General features: G+C 40.4%; 1 protein-coding gene across 1 annotated transcript in view; it reads right to left on the reverse strand.

Moving 5' to 3' along the window:
* The window catches only part of LOC132394070 (guanine nucleotide-binding protein subunit alpha-14), a 146,696-nt gene that overhangs the window by 63,549 nt on the left and 61,536 nt on the right, over window positions 1-21,611 (reverse strand). Inside the window, exon 2 of the mRNA XM_059969761.1 lies at window positions 6,608-6,792. Coding sequence (XP_059825744.1) covers window positions 6,608-6,792 — 185 coding nt within the window. The remainder of the gene's footprint in view (window positions 1-6,607; window positions 6,793-21,611) is intronic.

Below are 21,611 nucleotides of genomic sequence, written 5' to 3' on the forward strand. Positions count from 1 at the left end.
GTTCCAATTCTTAAACAATAAATAGTCTTGACACTCAAAATGTCACAACTCATTATTTTGACCGTGCAGGCTATCGTCTTTCAGTGGGTAAATTTTGAAGACAGCTGCACTAACTTACACGATAAGCTGTTGAAAGACAGGCGGACATTACAAAACATTGCTTCGAAAGAAAAATACAGCCCACAGGAAGCATTGCGCTGTAGCAAGCCAAACAATAAGAAAGCAGGCACTTCTAAAAAGAACAAGAACAGAAATTTCTTCTTTTAAAATTTTACTTTGAACAGTTTTGGTATAGATAGTTCTGTAACTGAAATAAACATACTACAAAAACTAAAAACAGCAAGTGTTGACAGGATGAAGCTTTTGGAGGAGGAAAGCTGGACTATTTTGAGACATTCTGGCTAAACACACAGCAATCCTTTTCTGCCCTTACAACTTGCTTCTCTTAATAAAAAAAAAGTGCCAAAAATTCTGCACCCCTGGATCCAGGTATTAAAAACGAAAGATTTAAATGAAATCAGTTTTCAAATGGAACTAAAAATGTGTTTGGAAGACACTGTTTGCAACAGTTGGAAATAACTGATAACATTTGTGAGTTGTTAAGGTAACTGAAGCAAAACGTATTTACAGGAGGGCAGATAGTTTCTACTTGTATGTTATATTTTTTCCAAAGGGAATCCAAGACACTGATAAGAAAACAGCAACACATGGACAATTCTCACCATAACTATTTTGTGCAAGATGCAATCTTAAAAGGTTGTCTACTTCAGGGAGTACACCAAAAATTTCACTTTAAACAGCTTTGGTACAGATATTTCTGTAGTTGGAACAAACATACTACAAAAAAATTGTTGTTCTACTTGTTCGCTCCTGACAACATGAAGAAATATGTGAAAAAAATAATTATTCATCTTATTATGAATTTATTAATGTGTTCAATTGTCTCCAAGATTCCAAAACAAATCGTGCAATGTGAGAAAGTGTTTTTGGATACGGTGGCACTGTTCATGGGGATCCAAGTTTTTAACATGAGTTAGTGATAACAGAGTGGAAATTCTTCTGTTGATTGAACAGATTATGTAAATTTTTTGTTTCCAAAATTAGAATCAGAAGGAGAATACAAAAGTTCGATATTTGATGGTCAGCAGGGCATAGTAGTCTGAGTCACTGCTACATCACTCTACGACTCCTATACGTGCATTAGACCCTTAACACATTTTGCTGACAGTCAATTGCCTCAGTTTTCAACTGAAGGGAATGAATTTCCCATCAAGAACATTTAGTCATACAAGTAATTTGACAATGCAGAAGTAATAAGGAGAGCAGGGGAAATGAGTATTGTTGAATGAAACTGGGGGGGGGGGGGCTGCACTAATGCCATTGTGATTAATTTGAAGAAACAAAGAGATACCAATTTGAAAATCCATTGAACAATTTCAAGAGAAGACATAATAACTACCAGTCAATTCACTTTGATTCAAGATCTTTAAATCACAATTTAATGTGTATTAAATTTCAACCCTATGTTCCAGATGTAGGGTTAATATTTTCATACATGTGTAGATACAGAACAGACTCCAAGCACTTAGGCACTGCCATTTCTAAAACTTTGAAAATTTCTATTTCTGTCTGTTCCAAATAAATTTGTTACTGTGACTTTTAAGTAATGTCTGTATGTAAACCACATTTTACAGTAAAAGTATGACTATGCAAACTGAGATGGATGCCAAGTCTTTAATGACCACGTTCCTGCAAAGAAACTGTCACACTTAGCTATGAAGAGACAAGAGGAAATAGTGTGAATGCCCTCTCATCTCAACATAAAGTTTTCACATTGTCACATAAAATATAAGATTTCATTGAAAACATTCAAGCAGTCAGCCAAATCTAACAAACTGTCCTTATCTGTCCTGCAGCTAACTGTCCATCCATAGGGCTGTAGGAATTGTAAACACTTTTGAACTGCTACTTGCTTTCTCAACCAGAATCCAATGACTTCTATTCTCAACACCAATCTGCTTTAAAACTGAACTTGTAGCGCCAAAAACTCCTGATCAACTTCAGGGAAAGCAATGCTGTTGTGAGTCAGCAATAGGAATATGTAACTTCCAGACCAACGCCTTCCCTACCCCATAATTATTACATTTTAGCCAAAAGCTTTCCTCTCCCTGAAGTGAATACTTGCAGATTTAACATAACTCAATTGATTTCTCCTGTAGCCCTCACAGATCATTCCACCTTTCAAAAAGTGGGCTCATGTACTCACAAAAGGTATGAGGCACAGAGCAGCAGCATTTCAACTTGCCCTACATCAGCTGCTTTAGACACCAAGTCACATCACCAGCAGTGTCTCTCTCTTTCCCTCAACATAAGTACTAAAACCACAGTAATGCATTGTTCACACTTCCCACTGAAGTGGTGAATCTGTGGAATTCTTTGCCACAGACAGCTGTGGAGTCCAAGGCACTGGCTATAATTAAAGAGCAGGCTGATAGGTTCTTGATTAGAAAGGGTGTCAACGGTTACAGGTTGAAGGCAAGAGAATGGGGCTGATGCAGTATGAAGAAGATAATTTCCTGAAAATAAAGGAAATGCAGAGTAGACTTAATGGGCTGAATGGTCTAATTCTGCTCCAATGTCTTATGGAAATGAGGCAAGACTGCAAAGGACTTGAATAAAAAGGAAAGCAGGTGAAACAAATGAGAGAGACAGAAAAGGTGCTCACGTAACAGAGAAACAAGTAAATCCTCAATACAGAAGAGAAGGAAGTAGGCAGAGAAAGAATACAAAGACCCAAACTCTAAAAATGAGAGAAGCAAAGACTAGCGCAGAGGAGATGCTGAAACCAATTTAGATCAATCATGATATTTAATAGTAGTGCTGGCTTACAGACCTTGAAGGCCTATTTTTGTTCCTTCTTCTTTTGCTCTTGTAACCGAAAGAGAAAAGACACATGCTATAGTGAAATAGAGAGAAAAAAAAATGTTTTAGGAAAGAAGTTATTAAACTAAAAAGAACGCAGGGAAGATAGATTAGGAATTGCCTGGACTTGGGGGCCTGAGTTCCAAGAGGTTGCAGAAACTAGGACTATATTCCAGAGAATGTAGGGGTTTGAAGGTTGGTTTATGCATAAGATTATGGGGGGCACATACAAGATTACTAGACAGGGTGAAAGCACAGTACTTTTCCTAAGGAAAAACCGAAAACAAGAGGACACAGGTTTCAGATCAGAGGCGAGAGATTTTAAAAGGTGTGAATTTGAATTGAGCTGCTAGGAACAGTGGTTAAATCAGGCTCATTAGCAACATTTAAAAACCATCTAGATACATGCGTACATAGGACAGGCTTAGAGGGTGATGGGCCAAACACGGGCAAATGGGACTAACTCACTTGGCAACACAATCAACATGGATGAATTGGGCCAAAAGGCCTTTACCATATTGTATGGTGCTATGACTATGACTGAACTCAATGAGAATGAGATAACCAGAGGCTGTATAAATAGCCTGGTCAAAGAATACCAGGAAATACAAATACAAAGCATGCTGTCATGGTATTATTCAACACAATTATATACTAATCACCTGCCATCTGTGCCACATGTATCTAACTTATGACACAAAGATGGAACAGTCCTAGAATACACTGGAAATTTAATTATCTCAAAAAATACATGAATTCCCCCTCCTCCCTCCCCTTCCCCCAGCACCTAGGCTAACTACATTAGCAATTGATGAAATTCCAATCAGCCATTAAAATGTTAAATTGACTTGAGATTTTCAATGAATTCCACAGGAATGGTAGCCTTGAAACCTTTTTTTCCTTTTAGTAACATGATGGAAACAACAGAATTAGTGAAGCAATTAGTAATTGCCTATGGAATTATATTTGCAATGACCTAACCTACAGGTAACAAGTAAACTAAATCATACCAAAAGCAACAGACAAAATGATAGCTTTCAAAAAAAAGTTGGGTCTCCCAAATTCACTTTAGTTTGCTGACTAAAGAACTTGAGTATACATAGCCAGTTCAGCTTGAACCCTATTTAATAGATTTACATATACTACTTTTCCATGAATACATCTTAAATCTAGTCCATTCCTCTGCAAAATGCATTACAGTTAAAATACAAAAAACAAGTACAGAAATTTCCAGGGTCTTAGCAGAGATATTTAAAAAACCCCTAGCAACTGAAGAGGTACCACAGCATTGGAGAATAGCCAGTGTTGTTCCTTTGTTTAAAAAAGGTTCAGAACCGAAATTATTGGCCGGTGAGTCTGACTTCAGTTGTGGGAAAGGTGTTGGAAGGTATTCTAAGGGACCAGATATCTAAGTATTTGGATAGATATGGACTGATTAAGGATAGTCAGCATAGTTTCATGTTTGGTAGGTCATATCTAACCAATCTTATTGAGTTTTTCAAGGAAGCTACCAGGAAAGTAGATGAAGGCATGGCAGTAGATGTTGTCCCATGGACCTCAGTAAGGCATCTGACAAGGTCCCGCATTGAAGACTGGTCCAGAAGCTTCAGTTGCTTGGCATTCAAGATGAGGTAGTAAACAGGATTAGACTTTGGCTTTGAGAGAGAAGCTGGAGAGAGGTAGCAGCGAGTTTCCTCTCTGAACTAGACCCTGTGACTAGTGGTGTGCCGCAGGGATCAGTGCTGGGTCCTTTGTTGTTTGTCATCTATATCAATTATCTGGATAATAATGTGGTTAACTGGCTCAGTAAATTTGTGGATGACACCAAGATTGGGGGTGTGGTGGACAGTGAAAAAGACTATTATGGCTTTCAGAGGCATCTACAAGCTGGAAAAAAATGGGCTGAAAAATGGCAGATGGAATTTAATGCAGACAAGTACAAGGTTTTGCACTTTGGTAGGAACAGCCGGGGAGGTCTTGCACAGTTGACAGTAAGGCACTGAGGAGTGTGGTAAAACAAAGAGATCTGAGAATATAGATACATAATTCACTGGAAGTGCCATCACAGGTAGATAGGATCGTAAAGAAAGCTGTTGGCACATTGGCCTTCATAAATCAATGTATTGAGTACAGAAGAGGGGATGTTATGCTGAAGTTGTACAAGACATTGGCAAGACCTAATTTGGAGTATTGTATGCAATTTTGGTCACCTACTGAATGAGTGCAGAGAAAATTTACAAGGATGTTGCCGGGTCTGGATGACTTGAGATACAAGGAAAGATTGAATAGTTTAGGACTCTATTCTTTACAACATAAAAGATTGACAGGAGATTGAAAGAGGGTTACAAAATTATGAGGAGTATAGATAGGGTAAAGGCAAGGAGGATTTTCCACTAAGGCTGGATTGGACTACAAACAGAGGTCATGGGCCAAGGGTGAAAGGTAAGAAGTTTAAGGGGAACATGAGGGAAACATCTTCACTCAGAGGGTTGTGAGAGTGTGGAATGAGCTGCCAGCACAAGTAGGGCATACATGCACAATTTCAATGTTAAAGCAAAGTTTGGATAGGGTATGTATAGTTATGGAGGGCTATGGTAGGGGTTCTTGGCATAAAAAAAGGTTGGGAACCTGATGTAAAGGGAAGTAATTCAATCCATTAAGCCAGCTCTACAGAATTCCCATTAGTCCCATTTCTCAACTTATTCCCTTACAACATACTTTCTCCCTATATGCCTATCAACAGTAACCTCATCCACAATTCTCTTACTACCCATCTATACTCAGATTCATTTGCAGAAGCCAGTCAACTTGCCAAACAGTACATCTTTGAGATGGAGAAGAAACCTAGAACTTGGGAGAAATCCACACAGTCAGTGGTGGGAAAAGAACATTCAAACTTCAGCCTCGGTCACTGGAACTGTAAAACAGCAAAAGTACCCACTGTGTGCAAGCCTAAAAAAAATCTAAGTAACAAATTTTAAGTCAGCTTTTATATAGCTCACTCATGGGTTCATAAAGTTATACAGTGTGGAAACAGGCCCTTCAGCCAAAAATCAGTCATGCCAACAAAGATGCCTATCAATGCTAATCCCATTAATAATGGTCTTCAGCATTTCTGATTTCTTATCTTCAGAAAATAATTTCTCAAGACCATAATTTCAAGCCCGCTGGAGGAAAATGCATGAGTATGATTATTAATTTATAGGATTAATACTCAAAAGACATGCTATTAAGGCACAGATTGGAGTTAAAATTGAGTAATTCCAGATAAAAAGCTGGAATCATTAATGACTAGATTACTGCAAAACTCTTCTGACTCCATCATGAATTGCCCCATCCTAACTTGGTCTAGTCCTGTTTGTGAATCCAGATCTACCACATCATTGATTTTTAAGTGCACTCCAAAATGACCGAGCACAATGTTCAATTCAGGCAACAATAAGGGATTAGCAATAAATGCTGGCCTTGACAGACATTATCAGAGTACCAAGTCTTAATTCCAATACATACCTAAGAATTTTGTACTTAACAATACTGTGATTTCAGAAAACTTTAGAATCACTGCTGGATATCGCTAATTAAGAATGAACTTTAAAAAAACCCTTGGTTATGGAGAAAAGGAATCTTACGTTGAATTAATCATAACCATCTTATAAATATATTTTCAATTACAGAGAAAACTTACAATGTTTTTTTCTATCTTATACTGCACCCGGAGTGTGTCCATGGCTCTGATCATGGCCTGCATTGCAGTAAATATGTTTTGAAATACAAGCTTTGTGAAATTTCTCCTGTCTTCATCCGAGTAGCCATCTCCATGGATGATCCTCATCTGTTTAATGAACGTGCTCTTGCCACTCTCACCGGTGCCTAAACGCAAACACAAAAAGCTTCATAAGGCAACGGCCCCAAACTCAGAACACTAAAATATTCAAAACAGAGTAATTTCACTCAGCAAGGTAGTACAATCATAGTAGAAGTAGACTAATATTTTTATTCCCAGCATTAATAGCTTTCAAATGGTTAAACAATTTTCCAGAATTTACCTATGAATACTGCTAAACGATGATCTTTAAAATAAAAAGAAAAATCCCTTTCAACCACAGACTTTTAGCATACAAAAATATATTGCACAACTTGCACAGGTCATAATACTATTGGGCTCATTTGAATCAGAAAGCAAGATTACTATTTGGTATTCAATCATTATATAATGCATACTGAGCAATGGGTATTGCTTTGCATGTCTAAGTATGTATTTTAATAATACACAGATTATGAACATCAACAAGAGAAATATTTATTGCCCAATCATAACTATCCTCAAAGAGCTGGAGGCAAGAATCCAATTTGAACCATTTGCTCTGTCCAGTAAAGAAATTCATGGTGACAAATCCAAGTCAGGATAATGCAGGACTTACGCAGTGGGCAATAAACTGATATTGACCATAAAAACCTGGTATTGAAGTAGAGTAAGTAACATACGTTAAAGCAAACATCACTGTGCAGTAAAAATGTGAACTCGTTTGATACTCCAATTTTAATTACTGCTCTGTTTTTGCCCAACACTTCCCAGACAAGCACAAACATCCAACATTTTTAATGAACCAAACAGTAAATTCTGTCCATTTAGTTTTACAACCAAAGCACTGTCCAACATAACATTCTTAACAGCAGTTTGACAATCTCATTTATCACACACATGCTGATAAAGTACTCTTTCTCAAAAGCTGCCCCCCAAAAAAAACTTAAATACTGTATAAACATTTCTTCCAGCAACACTGGAAGTTAGCACACTCTGGCATGTTACCTCTATTATTCATGTACTCATTTTGCATGCAAAGTTCTCTTTAAGAGTTCATCAACTTATTCAATTTTAGTTTTGAAATCTCTGTTGAAACTCTCTCAAAGGCAGGTTTGTTGTTGTTGTTGTTCGTCCTTCGGAGTCGAAGACGAACACGACTTCTGTGGAGGGTTTGTATCTGTGGGTCCGGAGGTGACTGGTGAGGCCAATCCGGGCCCTGAAAGCTCGCCCACATGTGGGACACATGAGGGTAGGTGCTGCAGTGGAAGTGGAGGTAGTTCGAGCCTTGTGCGCGGCGCATTTCCTCTGAGCCTCTGCGGTGCGTCTGATTTCTGCTGCATACACTCCTTTAATGGTCCTGCTCCACCAGGTTGGGCGGTCCAGAGCAAGCGATTCCCAGCTACTGGGATTGATGTTGAGGTCTTTGAGGGACACTTTGAGGCAGTCTTTGAAACGTTTCTTCTGCCCTCCAACGGAGCGCTTGCCCTGGCTCAGCTCTCCATACAGCAGCTGTTTTGGTAGTCAACTGTCAGACATTCTGACAACATGGCCAGCCCACCTGGCTTGGGCATTCTGTAGGAGGTGTAGACGTTATGGGTGCTAGCCCGTTCCAGGACCTCTGTGTCTGGGACTTTGTCCTGCCATCATACGTGGAGAAGTCTGTGGAGGCAGCTCAAGTGGAAGTGGTTGAGCTGTTTAGCATGTCTGCTGCAGACAGTCCAGGTCTCGCTGGCATAGAGGAGGGTGGTGAGAACCACTGCTCGGTAGACTTTCAGCTTGGTGGTAATGCTGAGTCCAGGCAGGTCTTCCCAAATGACACTGCAAATAACATTGTGTGACCCTGTCATAACACACAATTCCAATTGATCCTCCCCATTGTTCATGACTGACAGCTACATCCCGCTCTGCACATATCCTCAATTGTCGGCAGCTGTAATGTTGCTTTCACTTGGTTCATTTCTATATTTCCCCAACTGATTCAACGTCTAAAAACCGCCACACGAAACCAAGAATGTATAGTTCACCCTTTTGTAATCCTCATCTCCAGCTTCTGACTCAAGGAATAAGAGTGTTCACAAGTCAGCCACTAGTAACAGCAATAAGCACTGACAAATACCAATCAACAGCAGAAATGGCAACAAATAGTTTCAAATTAGAAAGCTGGCGTCTGACTTCTGGAAATTGAACTCAATTAGCTGGTATAAACAACTCCAATTTATAACTAAAATTCTTTCTCAATTATTTTTCCATTTTCTAGTTCATGCACCTAAAGGTTTAAAAAAATTGCTCTGGATTTCGAGGATCAGCAGAATCTCGTGTTTACTTTCTGGTACAGTTGGCTCCTTGGGAAGTTAAGTTCTCAGCTGGGTAGAATCCTAAATTTGGAATGTTTTCTGTAATACATAGCCTCCAAGGCTCCACGGCATGCAGCCATACAGCTCACAAAGCCTTCTGCATAGAGATTGTTCAGCTGTGATTATTATTCAGTTACAGCAAAAACAACATTTCCTAAACAATCTAGTAAAGTTCCACAATTAACCAAGATGGTAATGTTAGCAAATGATTTTTGGGTGTATTTCCTTCCAAGATTTATAATAGGCCTGTAACCTAATTATTGTCAGTACTCTATCCAGTTCCTGCAAAAAGATCATTTAGATACTACTCTACCATCTGCACAGAAAATAAAATCTTGTAGCGGTGTGCTACACGCAGCGCTAAAATTACGACACGGAGTCGGTAACTGGAGTCGAAGAAAAAACTTTATTCGAAATCCTCAGCCTCACTTTTAAGCCTCTCTCGACCTGCCCCCCGTGGCACAGAGGCTCCAAAGCTCTGTGCTCGCAAACCCCCGTAGGCTATCTAATTGTGAGCCGGTTCAGATGTGCCAGGAAATGGGTCGCCACAATCTGATCTACTATACATTATTTTACACAATAATGATTAACAAAATAGTGCAGTAGCAAGTTTTCAATTTTAAGTGCTAAGAGTTATAATATAGAATTATAAAATATTATATGAATCTAATAACAACACACACAAAATGCTGGTAGAACACAGCAGGCCAGGCAGCATCTATAGGGAGAAGCGCTGTCGACGTTTCGGGCCGAGACGTTAACATCGCTTCTCCCTATAGATGCTGCCTGGCCTGCTGAGTTCTACCAGCATTTTGTGTGTGTTGTTTGAATTTCCAGCATCTGCAGATTTCCTCGTGTTTGCTATATGAATCTAATACTTCCTTCACATTTTTTCTTCGTTATTTCTTTCAAAGTTGCTAAACTGCTATTCGCTCATGTAGCCTTCTATTTCATTCGCTGCATGTGCGGATTGATTGAGATAGAGGAAACAGAAGTTTCATTTCTATACTTACATATTATAACACTAAGTATATATGTATAGTTCTGATAACAGAGCAGGAATGATTATATGTCATGCAAGGATTTTTGTGTATTTATTGAAACACAATGCGGATTAGGCCCTTCCGACCCTTCAAGCCTCGCTGTCAGCAATCCCCAATTTAACCCTAGCCCAATCCCGGGATAATTTACAATGACCTATTAACTTACCAATCAGAATGTCTTTGGACTGTGTGAGGAAGTTGCAGCAACTGGAGGAACACAATGCGGTCACAGGGAGAAAGTGTAAATTCCTTACAGGTAACAGTGGGAAATGAACCCGGGTCGCCGGTACTGTAAAACATTGTGCTAAGCACACACTACCATGCTGCCCCAGTGTTGTCAGGACCGGAGAACTGAGAATTCTCAAAAGTTTCAGCTTATAAATAGAAGGGAAAACTGCTTGGGCCCTAACAAGGAAGTAGAGATAGCAGCTTCCACGACATCCAAGTGGCGATAGGGACTGTAGGACTGTAGGTCCACCAGCACATGGAGCAAGCACTGCCAATACCCACCAATGACCCAAATTCATTTTGGCCCATACAACTCTAGCCCTCAAAAGCAGTCCACCCACACAGAGAGAATGAAAGCAGATTTGAGTAGTTCCATTCAGGTTCCCAACACAATAAAGTGCAGCAGTGGCAAGGGTAGGATTCGCAGCAAACTTCCAGTGCAAAATCTGATCATCTGATGAAGGGCCTGAAACATCATCTGTTTATTCCTCTCCAAATATCCTGCTTATTTCCTCCCACATTTTGTGTTTAGTACTCTGGATTTCCAGCATCCGCAGGATCTCTTGCGTTTATTATTGTATGAAGTCTTCAAATGTTAAGGTTGCTCAAATATCCACTGTTGCTGGATAGTTGAGATACCATAGAGATGATGAATGTTAAGAATGATGAATAGGTAGATCATTGCAAGCAATCATGTTTTTGAGGCCAGTCATTTGCAAACACAGTCATTTGTTATAGATAAATGTAAAACCTGGCTATTGAAAAGATCTTTAAGCAGTTAGATGTCTGCAAATAATTCAATAACTATGGTACTAGAAAATATGACAAAATATTTTTTGTGTACAAAAATAAAGCAACCAATATGAGAAATCATCAACATTCACCTTTCAGAGAAAAGAACTTTTAATAATATTCAAAGTATTACAATGCAAGATGCCAAAGATGCAAAATATATTGCAGATTTTCAGCAAAACAAAGATGCCTCCCCATTTACTATGTATAAAAACAAATACAGTAAATGCACAACAGAGAAAAATTTGCATTGGGCAACATTAGAAGCTCATCTGCAAATGCAGACAAAACATTTTTTTCCAGATAGTTCACAGTATACAAAAACCCAATTATCTTCACCAAAATCATCCTCTTCAACAAGGGACAGGCAGTAGCTGAAGCCATATAAATTAATGTCATATTTAATAGAATAAAAACAGGCTTATTTAATCTAAAGTTTAATTAAAGGGCATAGGTCATTTTCTGAACCTGTAACATTCCAGTTTCTTGTTATTCTGCAAGGTGCCTTCCCAACAATTCCTAATTTTTACCTTCTGAGCAGCAGCTGCCTCACCTTAACCTCTCAACAACAGCCCAATGTGCTGGCACATCACAGCAGTAGGAATTCCTGGATTATCATGGCCAACAATATCAAATGTCCAAGGCCGAACCAGAGTACTCACAACCTTCGCATTTTGCTTTATCTTGAGCAGTACATACAATCCTGTCCCTCATGCCTTACCCTGACAGGAATGTGGGTATCATTAGCAAGACTCAAGAATGTGGAGTTGAATCATGTGGTCTTGATGATGTTGGTAAATTCTAGGATGTGGACTAACCATTAATAGAATTATATGTCAGAATTGTATAAAACTTGATAAAGTATCTATGGAATTGAGCTTCCAATACACCTGCTAACCCAAGTCTTTTTAGTGACAGTGGCCAAAAATTTGGGAAGAGGTGATATAATTGTCTTACAAATAATAGAAGTGTACTGAAACACTGCAATCAAAATCTGTCATTTAAGGTGAGTCAATATTATCATAGAATCTATTTTAGTGAAACATCTCTTTTGCCAAGCAGAGTAACCTTCTTATCTCATACTTAACTTCTCATTTTTCAACCACTTTCATTTCATTATTTCTATTAAGACAAAACGTCTACAATAGGACAATGTACAATCAAATCACAAAATGCTGGAGGAGCACAACGAGTAAGACTCAAGAGTCCAGATGTAAGATCTTGGCCTGGGTATCAACAGTATATTTCTCTCTATAAATGCTGTCTTACTGAGTTCCTCCAGCATTTTGCATGTTGTTCCCGATTTAAGCATCTGAAATCCCATGTCAACAATCAAATCAGGTTTTTGCCAGTTGTATGAAAGCTGAGGGGTCTGGTTAGAAAGCAATCACAGGGGCCTAACAGAATAAGCTAAATGCCTTCCCACATTTCTCTATCAATAATTCTGTGTCAGCCAATGTCTGCACAGCACATTTTCACAAACTGCATCTTTGTAACCTGTTTTCAGTGATATACATTCTGTCTGCATTTTATGAGATACACCTGTACACCTGCTTCCAAGTGCAACTATCTAATCAGCCATTCACCAGGCAGCAACTCAATGCATAAGTGCATGCAGACATGGTCAAGAGGTTCAGTTGTTGTTTAGACCAATCATCAGGATGGTTAGGAAATGTGATTTAAGTGACTTTGGCCGTGGAAGGAATGTTGGTGCCAGACAGGGTGGCTTGAGTATCTCAGAAACTGCTGATTTCCTAGGATTTTCATGCACAAGTCACAACAAAAAAAAATCTAGTGAGTGGCAGTTCTGTGGGTAAAAATGCCCTGTTAATGAGAGAGGTCACAGGAGAATGGCCAGACTGGTTCAAGCTGACATGAAAGAGAAAGTAACTCAAATATCCATGCATTACAACAGTGGTGGATAGAAATGCATCTCTGAATGCACATGTCGAACCTTGAAGTAGACAGGGTACAGAGGTAGAAAAACACAAACATGCTGTCAGTGGGCACTCAGTGTAGATTCTGAGAAAATTACCTAAGGAAATTCTGTTTTTCTTCTTCAAAGTAATTCCCTTGGATTGCTTACATCCACCCTAGGGAGCAAATGGTCCTGGCAGATTGGAAAAATGCTAATGTAACTCCTTTATTTAAAAAGGGCAATAGACAGAAGGCTGGGAATTATAGGCCAGTTAGCCTAACATCTGTGGTTGGCAAAATGTTGGAATCGATAATTAAGGAAACAGTAACAGGGCATTTGGATAAACATAGCTTAATAGGACAAAGTCAGCATGGCTTTACAAAAGGGAAGTCATGTTTGACAAATTTGTTGGAGTTCTTTGAGGACATAACATATAGGGTAGATAAAGGGGAACCAGTGGATGTGGTGTATTTGGACTTCCAAAAGGCATTTGACAAGGTGCCACACCAAAGATTATTACTTAAAGTAAAAAATCATGGGATTGTGGATAATATTCTGGCATGGGTGGAGGATTGGCTTTCTAACAGAAAACAGAGAGTTGGGATAAATGGTTTATTCTCAGACTGGCTGTTGGTGACTAGTGGTGTTCCGCAGGGGTCGGTGTTGGGACCCCAACTCTTTACAATCTATATTAATGATTTGGAGAAAGGGACTGAGTGCAACGTATCAAAGTTTGCTGATGACACAAAGATGGGAGGGAGTGTAATGAGTGCGGAGGACATTGAAACCCTGCAGGGGGACATAGATAGGCTAAGTGATTGGGCAGACATTTGGCAGATGAAATATAATACTGACAAGTGTGAGGTCTTGCACATTGGCAGAAAAAATAATACAGCAAGTTATTATCTAAATGGAGAGAAACTAGAAAGTGCTTCTGTGCAAAGGGATCTGGGGGTCCTGGTGCAGGAAACACAAAAGGTTAGTATGCAAGTGCAGCAGGTGGTCAAGAAGGCCAATGGAATGCTGGCTTTTATTGCTAGGGGGATGGAGTATAAGAACAGGGAGGTCTTACTGCAGTTGCACCGGGTATTGGTGAGACCACACCTGGAGTACTGCGTGCAGTTCTGGTGTCCATATTTAAGAAAGGACATACTGGCTCTCGAGGCAGTGCAGAGAAGGTTCACTAGATTAATTCCGGGGATGGGTGGGTTGATGTATGATGAGAGGTTGAGTAGATTGGGACTCTACTCATTGGAGTTTCGAAGAATGAGAGGCGATCTTATTGAAACATGTAAGATTGTGAAGGGGCTTGATCGGGTGGATGCGGGGAGAATGTTCCCAATGATGGGTGAAACTAGGACTAGGGGGCATAATCTTAAAATAAGACGATACCGTTCCAGGACTGAGATGAGGAGAAATTTCTTCACTCAGAGGGTAGTGGGGCTGTGGAATTTACTGCCCCAGAGCGCTGTGGAAGCTACTACACTCAATAAATTCAAAACGGAGATAGACATTTTCCTGGATAAAAATGGCATTAGGGGATACTGTGAGCGAGCAGGTAAGTGGCCATGAGGCTAGGTTTAGATCAGCCATGTGATCTCCTGGGCCAGTTTTCGTTAGCCTGGATGAGTCGGAGAGGAATTTTTCCAGATTTTTTCTCCTCAATTGGCAAATCATTTTTCTTTTTTCCCCCGGGTGATCACATGGGTTTGGGCGGGATGAATAATAAAATAAAATGGGCTGCATGGTGCCCTGTTGGTTGGCACTGTTGCCTTGTGGGATTCAGTGAAAACTAGAGTTAAGATTCGATCAGCTATTATCTTGTTGAATGGTGGAGCAGGCTTGAGGGGCCGATTGGCCTACTCCTATCTCTTATGTTCTTATGTTTATGTTCAAACAAGGCCTTAACTCCTGAACCAAAGACAGCATGTCCAACAATGTTGCATTCCATCAAGGGACTCTGGAGACTCAGGCCACATAAAGGGGTGCCAAAACATGTGATTGGAAGAGCATTTTCAGGTCAGAGCAGGCTACTCACAAAATTGTCGTTCCAAGCATGTTATGTACTTGCCAATGGAAACTGTTGGCCCATTTGATGCCAGTTGTGCAAGATACTACCATGCACAGAGGACCAGAGACACTGGTCACATGATTGAAGGTAAATTAATTAGATGGCTGAGGCCTGGTTTTGTGTTACAGGTACCAAACTTAACTGAGTTAATGTTAGAGAAGCTAAAGAATCAAGGAACAAATCTTTCTGGAATTAGTTCTGCTTAAGAGACATCTTCTCACTTACCCACTCAGTACTGATAACATTATACACCCCAATCAACTCACCAATTTATCACAACCGTTACCCCCTAGTCTTGATCACCTCACCACTGTCATCCAGCCTTTCCTCTCCCATCTATTCTTTCAGGCTCTGGGCCCCTCTCTATCAACATCTCAGCAACCCTAAATTCCCCCCTTCTCAATCCTTCCTCCAACAGTTCCAAACATGATTCGCTTTCCTACTCCAAACTCCTCGTTCTTGTACCTTTCTTCAACAGCACTTCATTCTCCACCTTGCCATTCCATTCTACAGCTCTTCAATCTCTTCTTCATATCTTCATGATTTTGCTGCTTTCATCACACCTTGTAAATCTGCTCAAAGCAGGAGAGGGTTTTGCCTACAATGGACTGGGCTATACCCATATTTTGTAGTTGCTTCCATTCTTGAACATTGGCGTTTCCATAGTAAGCCATGATACAACTAACCAGAATACTCTTCCTTGACCATCTATAGAAGTTTGTCAACATTTTACAATACACACTGAATCTATACAAACTCCTAGGAAAGTAGAGGCGTCGTCATGCTTTCTTTATGATAGCACTTATGTGTTGGTCCTAGGACAGATATAACACCAAGAAATTTAAAGTTACTGAACCTCTCCATCGCCTATCCACTGATGAGAACTGCTTCATGGACTTTAAGCTTATTCTCCTGTAGTCAATAATCAGCTCTTTGGTTTTGCTGATGTTGAGTGAGAAATTGTTGAGGCACCAATCTGCAATATGCTGATTTTTCACCGTCCTTCATTAGGCCATTGGAGCTGTACTTAGCCTCACAATCAAAAAGGTAGAGCAGAGAGCCAAGCAGCCAGCCCTGTGGTGCACCTAGGCCAGGGGTCAGCAACCTTTACCACTGAAAGAGCCACTTGGACCCGTTTCCCACAGAAAAGAAAACACTGGGAGCCGCAAAACCCGTTTGACATTTAAAATGAAATAGCACTGCATACAACGTTTTGTTTTGCCTTTATGCTATGTATAAATAAACTATAATGTGTTGCATTTATGAAATTGATGAACTCCTGCAGAGAAAACGAAATTACATTTCTGCATGCAACAAAAACATTTTGAACTCCGAAAAAAAGACGTTGGGTTGAAGGTTACTTTTAAGTAAAATACTCAACGTCTATTTGAGTCCTTCTTGTATTTATGAAAAACGCCAAACTTAAATTTGCCGCCAGCAGCAAACCAAAAATAATGTCAGCCAGCTGTCAACCTGAAAAATAAAAGGACTATTTCACTGAACAATGAAAACATATGAATATACGTAAAATAATAGGCAATTAAAATATTTATCATACTTGGTCAGGTTGACTCACACCTGACAATGCAGTCGTATTCAGTAGGGATGGATCGATGCTTAGGGGAGTGACTGGGAAGGATAATGTGTTTTTTTTTCCTCTCTGAACTTACAGAAGCGTTTCCCAAACGATGTTTGCATTGCGATGATTGCAGAATGTAAATACTCCGAATTTATCATGTCGTGACCTTGTTTGAACTCTCTCAAATTGGGGAAGTGAGACAATGTGCCTTTCTGTAAATCTCTGGCAAGCACTGTCAACTTGCGCTCGAATGCCAAAACATCCTCCAGCATGTGCAGGGCTGTACGTCCTTACCCCTGAAGAGCTGTGTTCACCGTGTTCAGGTGCGCTGTCATGTCTACCATGAAGTGTAGCTTTTCCAGCCACTCTGGCTGTTCCAGCTCAGGAAAGGTGAGCCCTTTGCTGCCCAGGAAAGTTTTCACTTCTTCCAGACACGCGACAAAGCGTTTCAGCACCTCCCCTCTGGACAGCCAGCGATAAAAACACATTGTAGCGGTGTGCTACACGCAGTCAGTAAACTGCAGTCAAAGATAGCTTTATTCGAACTAAACAGCCTTGCCTTTAAGCCTCCCTCAACCCGCCCCCCCCATGGGCGCGGATGCTGCAAAAGACACGTACTCACAAACCCCCGTAGGCTATCTCCCTTAGCCTGAGCGCTGGCTAATTGTGAGCCGGTACGGATGTGTCAGGAAATGGGTCGCCACAACGTCTTATTTAGATTGTACAAGATCACCATAATCTTCAAATTTAGAATTACATTTCAAAAACTAACAAACTAACATAAAATACATTTTAATTAAATACTGACCAATTATTTCCCAAAGCAACAGGGAGCCGCAGCACAGACGTAAAAGAGCCACATGTGGCTCCGGAGCCGCGGGTTGCCGACCCCCGACCTAGGCTGATGGTGATTGTGAAGGAGATCTTGTTGCTAATCTGTACTTACTGGAGTCTGCGAATGAGGAAATCAAGGATCCAACTGCATAGGGAAGTAGATGTCTAGGTCTTGAAGCTTAATGATTAGTTTAGTTTAGACCCGTGGAACAGAAATGAATAAAATCTGGCTTTTTCCAATTGTTTTTAAAAATGGGGACTTTGTAACCATTATTTGCCACACACTTTTGAAATTAAATTCATTGTACACATTTAAAGCACATTTATGTTAAGAAGTAATGCCCTCACCAACACACATGCCTGGAATGCTGCCTGGAATATGTTTCAGTAATGCACTGCAACATATTCAAATGTTAGGTCATGAAACAAATATACCAAAGCATGTTACCAGTGGTTCTGTAAATATGTCAGTAATAATTTTAACCACCCAAGCAGTTAATTCAAAATTACTCCTGTTATAACAGGATACGTGACAAATATAAATAAAATAAAGCAATATTAAAAACTGTAATGTATGAAGAAATAATGTTCCACAAACATCGTCAAATAATGCAATGGTCTAACTAAACTATTGCTGTATTCCAACTGAGCTTAATTTTAAAATAAATAAGGCCAAATAGGAACAAGAAAAAATGAATACATGTTGTTAAGTATACAATTTAATGCTGTGCAGCATCAGTATTAATATTTAGGTGTTAAAATGTTCTGGCTATCTAATTAATCACAATAATCAATGTAAAACTGATATAAGTAACAGCTTCATGTCACTTTTTATTGGCATTTCAATCATAACTGCTAGTACAGTACACAGTAAAAATGAGAATGTTTTTCAGGACCATGGTGCTACACGAAACAATACAAAAACTACACTGAACTACGCAAAACAACACAAAAACTACACTAGACTACAGACCTACCCAGGACTGCATAAAGTGCACAAAACAGTGCAGGCATTACAATAAATAATAAACAGGACAATAGGGCAGTAAGGTGTCAGTCCAGGCTCTGAGTATTGAGGAGTCTGATGGCTTGGGGGAAGAAACTGTTACACAGTCTGGTCGTGAGAGCCCAAATGCTTTGGTGCCTTTTCCCAGATGGCAGGAGGGAGAAGAGTTTGTATGAGGGGTGCGTGGGGTCCTTCATAATGCTGTTTGCTTTGCAGATGCAGCGTCTGGTGTAAATGTCTGTAAACGTGGGAAGAGAGACCCTGATGATCTTCTCAGCTGACCTCACTATCCGCTGCAGGGTCTTGCGATCTGAGATGGTGCAATCTGAACTGCTTTGAGCAATACACACATTTTGTACAGTTTGTTATCTTCTACACCAGGGGTGGGCAAACTTTTTGACTTGAGGGCCACAAAGGGTTCTAAAATTTGACAGGGGGGCCGGACCAGGAGCAGATGGACGAGTGTTTTGGTAATACACCTCATAAGAGAAAATAAAATATCATAGGATATGTAGAAAACATGTGCTTTAATTTCAATTGAAAATGAACAAATGCATTACAACAAAATATCTGTCTTTGAAGTCCCATGGCATTTAGCTATTTATTGAAATGTCTTTTAAAACACTGAAAATTAAATGAATAAAATACAGCTTTTTTTAATAGTAACAGTTATTATTTTAAAGCACTGAAAATTCTGTTATCCTTCAAGATATTATCATCATCACTCTCCTCCTGACTGTCTTTATTTCAAAAACGGTAGGAGATGCAGGTCTACTTGTCCTGCTCCTTCTTATTCAATTGTCCCCTGTGCCAAAACTCAACAACGACCCGCACAATGACAGAACAGTGAGAGCGCGCCAATATGCGGAGCTCTGTGCTCGCAAATCCCCGCAGGCTATCTCCCTTAGCCGGAACGCTGGCTAATTGTGAGCCGGTTCGGATGTGCCAGGAAATGGGTTGCCACAAGGTCACAAAGTAAAGCGCAAATGTGGAGTAATACGCTGCACCTCAACAAAGGTCAATGTATATAGAGTGCGTCATCTGTTGGAAAAACGTTAACAAGGTTTATTAATATAATTTCATCAAGTTCTGCGGGCCGGATTAAAAAGCTTAACGGGCCGCAAATGGCCCGCGGGCCGTAGTTTGCCCATGCCTGGTCTACACTCTACTTGATCTTCCACTGATTCTTGTTAAGAGTTACTGTTCTATAGATTTGCTGAGTAAGCCAACAGGAAATACAGGTAGTCCCCGAGTGTGGTAACTTCCACTTTACAAAAAGACCACTCGACAACTTGATGGCCAAAAGACCATCTTTATCTGGGACAGCAGATGATATTTACAATACAGAGGCTTCCAGGTACCTCATGCGACATGGGTGGAGGAACTATATACAATGCATACTGGGAGTAAAAAGAGCGGAAGTAAAGACCCACCTCTTGCTACCAACAGCTTCCCAAGTAGTATTAACTTACTTTTAGTAATACATTAAAATACTTCTCCCCCTCTAAAATCCAACATTCCCCAAATATAGAAGAACTGGGAAATAAAAACAGTGGTATTTTTAGCAACAGGTTACCAATACAAAAACACCTAAAAAATGGCAAATTCAACATTCAATCTGACAACAAAAGAAACTATCCGATCAAAGATTCAGCCTGTCAGGAGGTTTGCGAGGGCGTTGCGATCTACACACTACCCCCAGTGACACAGCAGGCACCGCTGGTGAGGATGTTTTGGGTGGATCTAGTGTTGGGGACACGAGAGGGGTCTGTGTGTCCGCGTGAGAATGTCCATCCTCTTCAGGGGACTCTACACCCTCTGCCAGTGTCTCTCCCTCTAGCAAAGTCACTGGTGGACATGCTTTCCTGGTATGCATTAAGTGGACATTGCTCCTTAACTGTTTTGGACTACTGAGCTTCTCCGAAATCAGTGGAAAGCTATTCTCAGCATTATTGGGATAAACAGCATCTGCAGGTTTGCCACCTAGCTTGGAACGCACTGAAGAAGGAATGTTGGTTTTTGACTGTGGCTCAGAATAGACCCAATTGCAAATTTTTCATAGAGTTCCTTGTTATAACTCTGAACTATCTGGAGTTCAACAGCAGGAAATCACAATGCGTTTCGGAAAACCTCTTGTGCTTGAACAAAGGTCTTGTTTGTTAAATCACAGTCACTGATGTTGATGATACATTCATTCTCCTGGAGCAGGTTCTCTTTTCTTGAACGGCTGTTCTCTTCAATACCACGAATACTCAGGCCAAGGAATCTTCCACTCAGCGTAGAGTTAAAAGACACCACATGGATTCCCAGGGGGTCACCGCCTCCAGAAAATTCTACTTTCTTTGTCAAATCACTTAGAGTGCTTTCTGAATGCTTGTCTGGTGGTCCTGGAGGCTCTGTTCTTACATCATCTGCGGGTGACCCGTTACAGTTGCTACAGTTACGTTTGGCTTCACATGCAGGTTCCTGTTAGCAGGATCATCAGGCTGAGATGCACCTTGTTGTAACTGGGCAGGTGGTACAGGATCTGGGTCACTGCTTCACCATACTAGAAGTGGCGTGCTGACATAATATGGTTCAGGTGGTCCCTCATCCATTTCCACCCCAGACATGTTGTAACACACGCTGCCTCCTCGTCTGCTTCTCCTAGGTGGTGTGTGGCTGCCTGAGTCTGTTGAGCTTTCCCCTGCCCAGGCTCAACCTCACCCTTTAAGTTCCTGCACTTTATAACGAAATGTCCCTTCTTGCCACAAGCATGGCAGACAGTATCTTTGAATTTACAAACATTTGCATAGTGCGTTCCTCCACACCAAAAACATTCCACCCACTTTTCCTGTCTACCATTCTCCCTCCCAACTTGGAGCACTGCCACCAACTGTGACCACCCCCCCCCCCCAATATCCTTTCTGCATATCCTTGGCATTATTAGCAGCCAACTCCATGCCTTGAGCAATCTCTAGGGCCGTCCTGAAAGTCAACAGTGGGGCTTCCCCCAACAAGCGGCGTTATACGGCGTCATTAATAATGCCGCATACTACTCTGTCACAGAGCATGTCTTT

Source organism: Hypanus sabinus, chromosome 5, assembly GCF_030144855.1.
Source record: "Hypanus sabinus isolate sHypSab1 chromosome 5, sHypSab1.hap1, whole genome shotgun sequence".
In the NCBI taxonomy this organism is placed as follows: domain Eukaryota; kingdom Metazoa; phylum Chordata; class Chondrichthyes; order Myliobatiformes; family Dasyatidae; genus Hypanus; species Hypanus sabinus.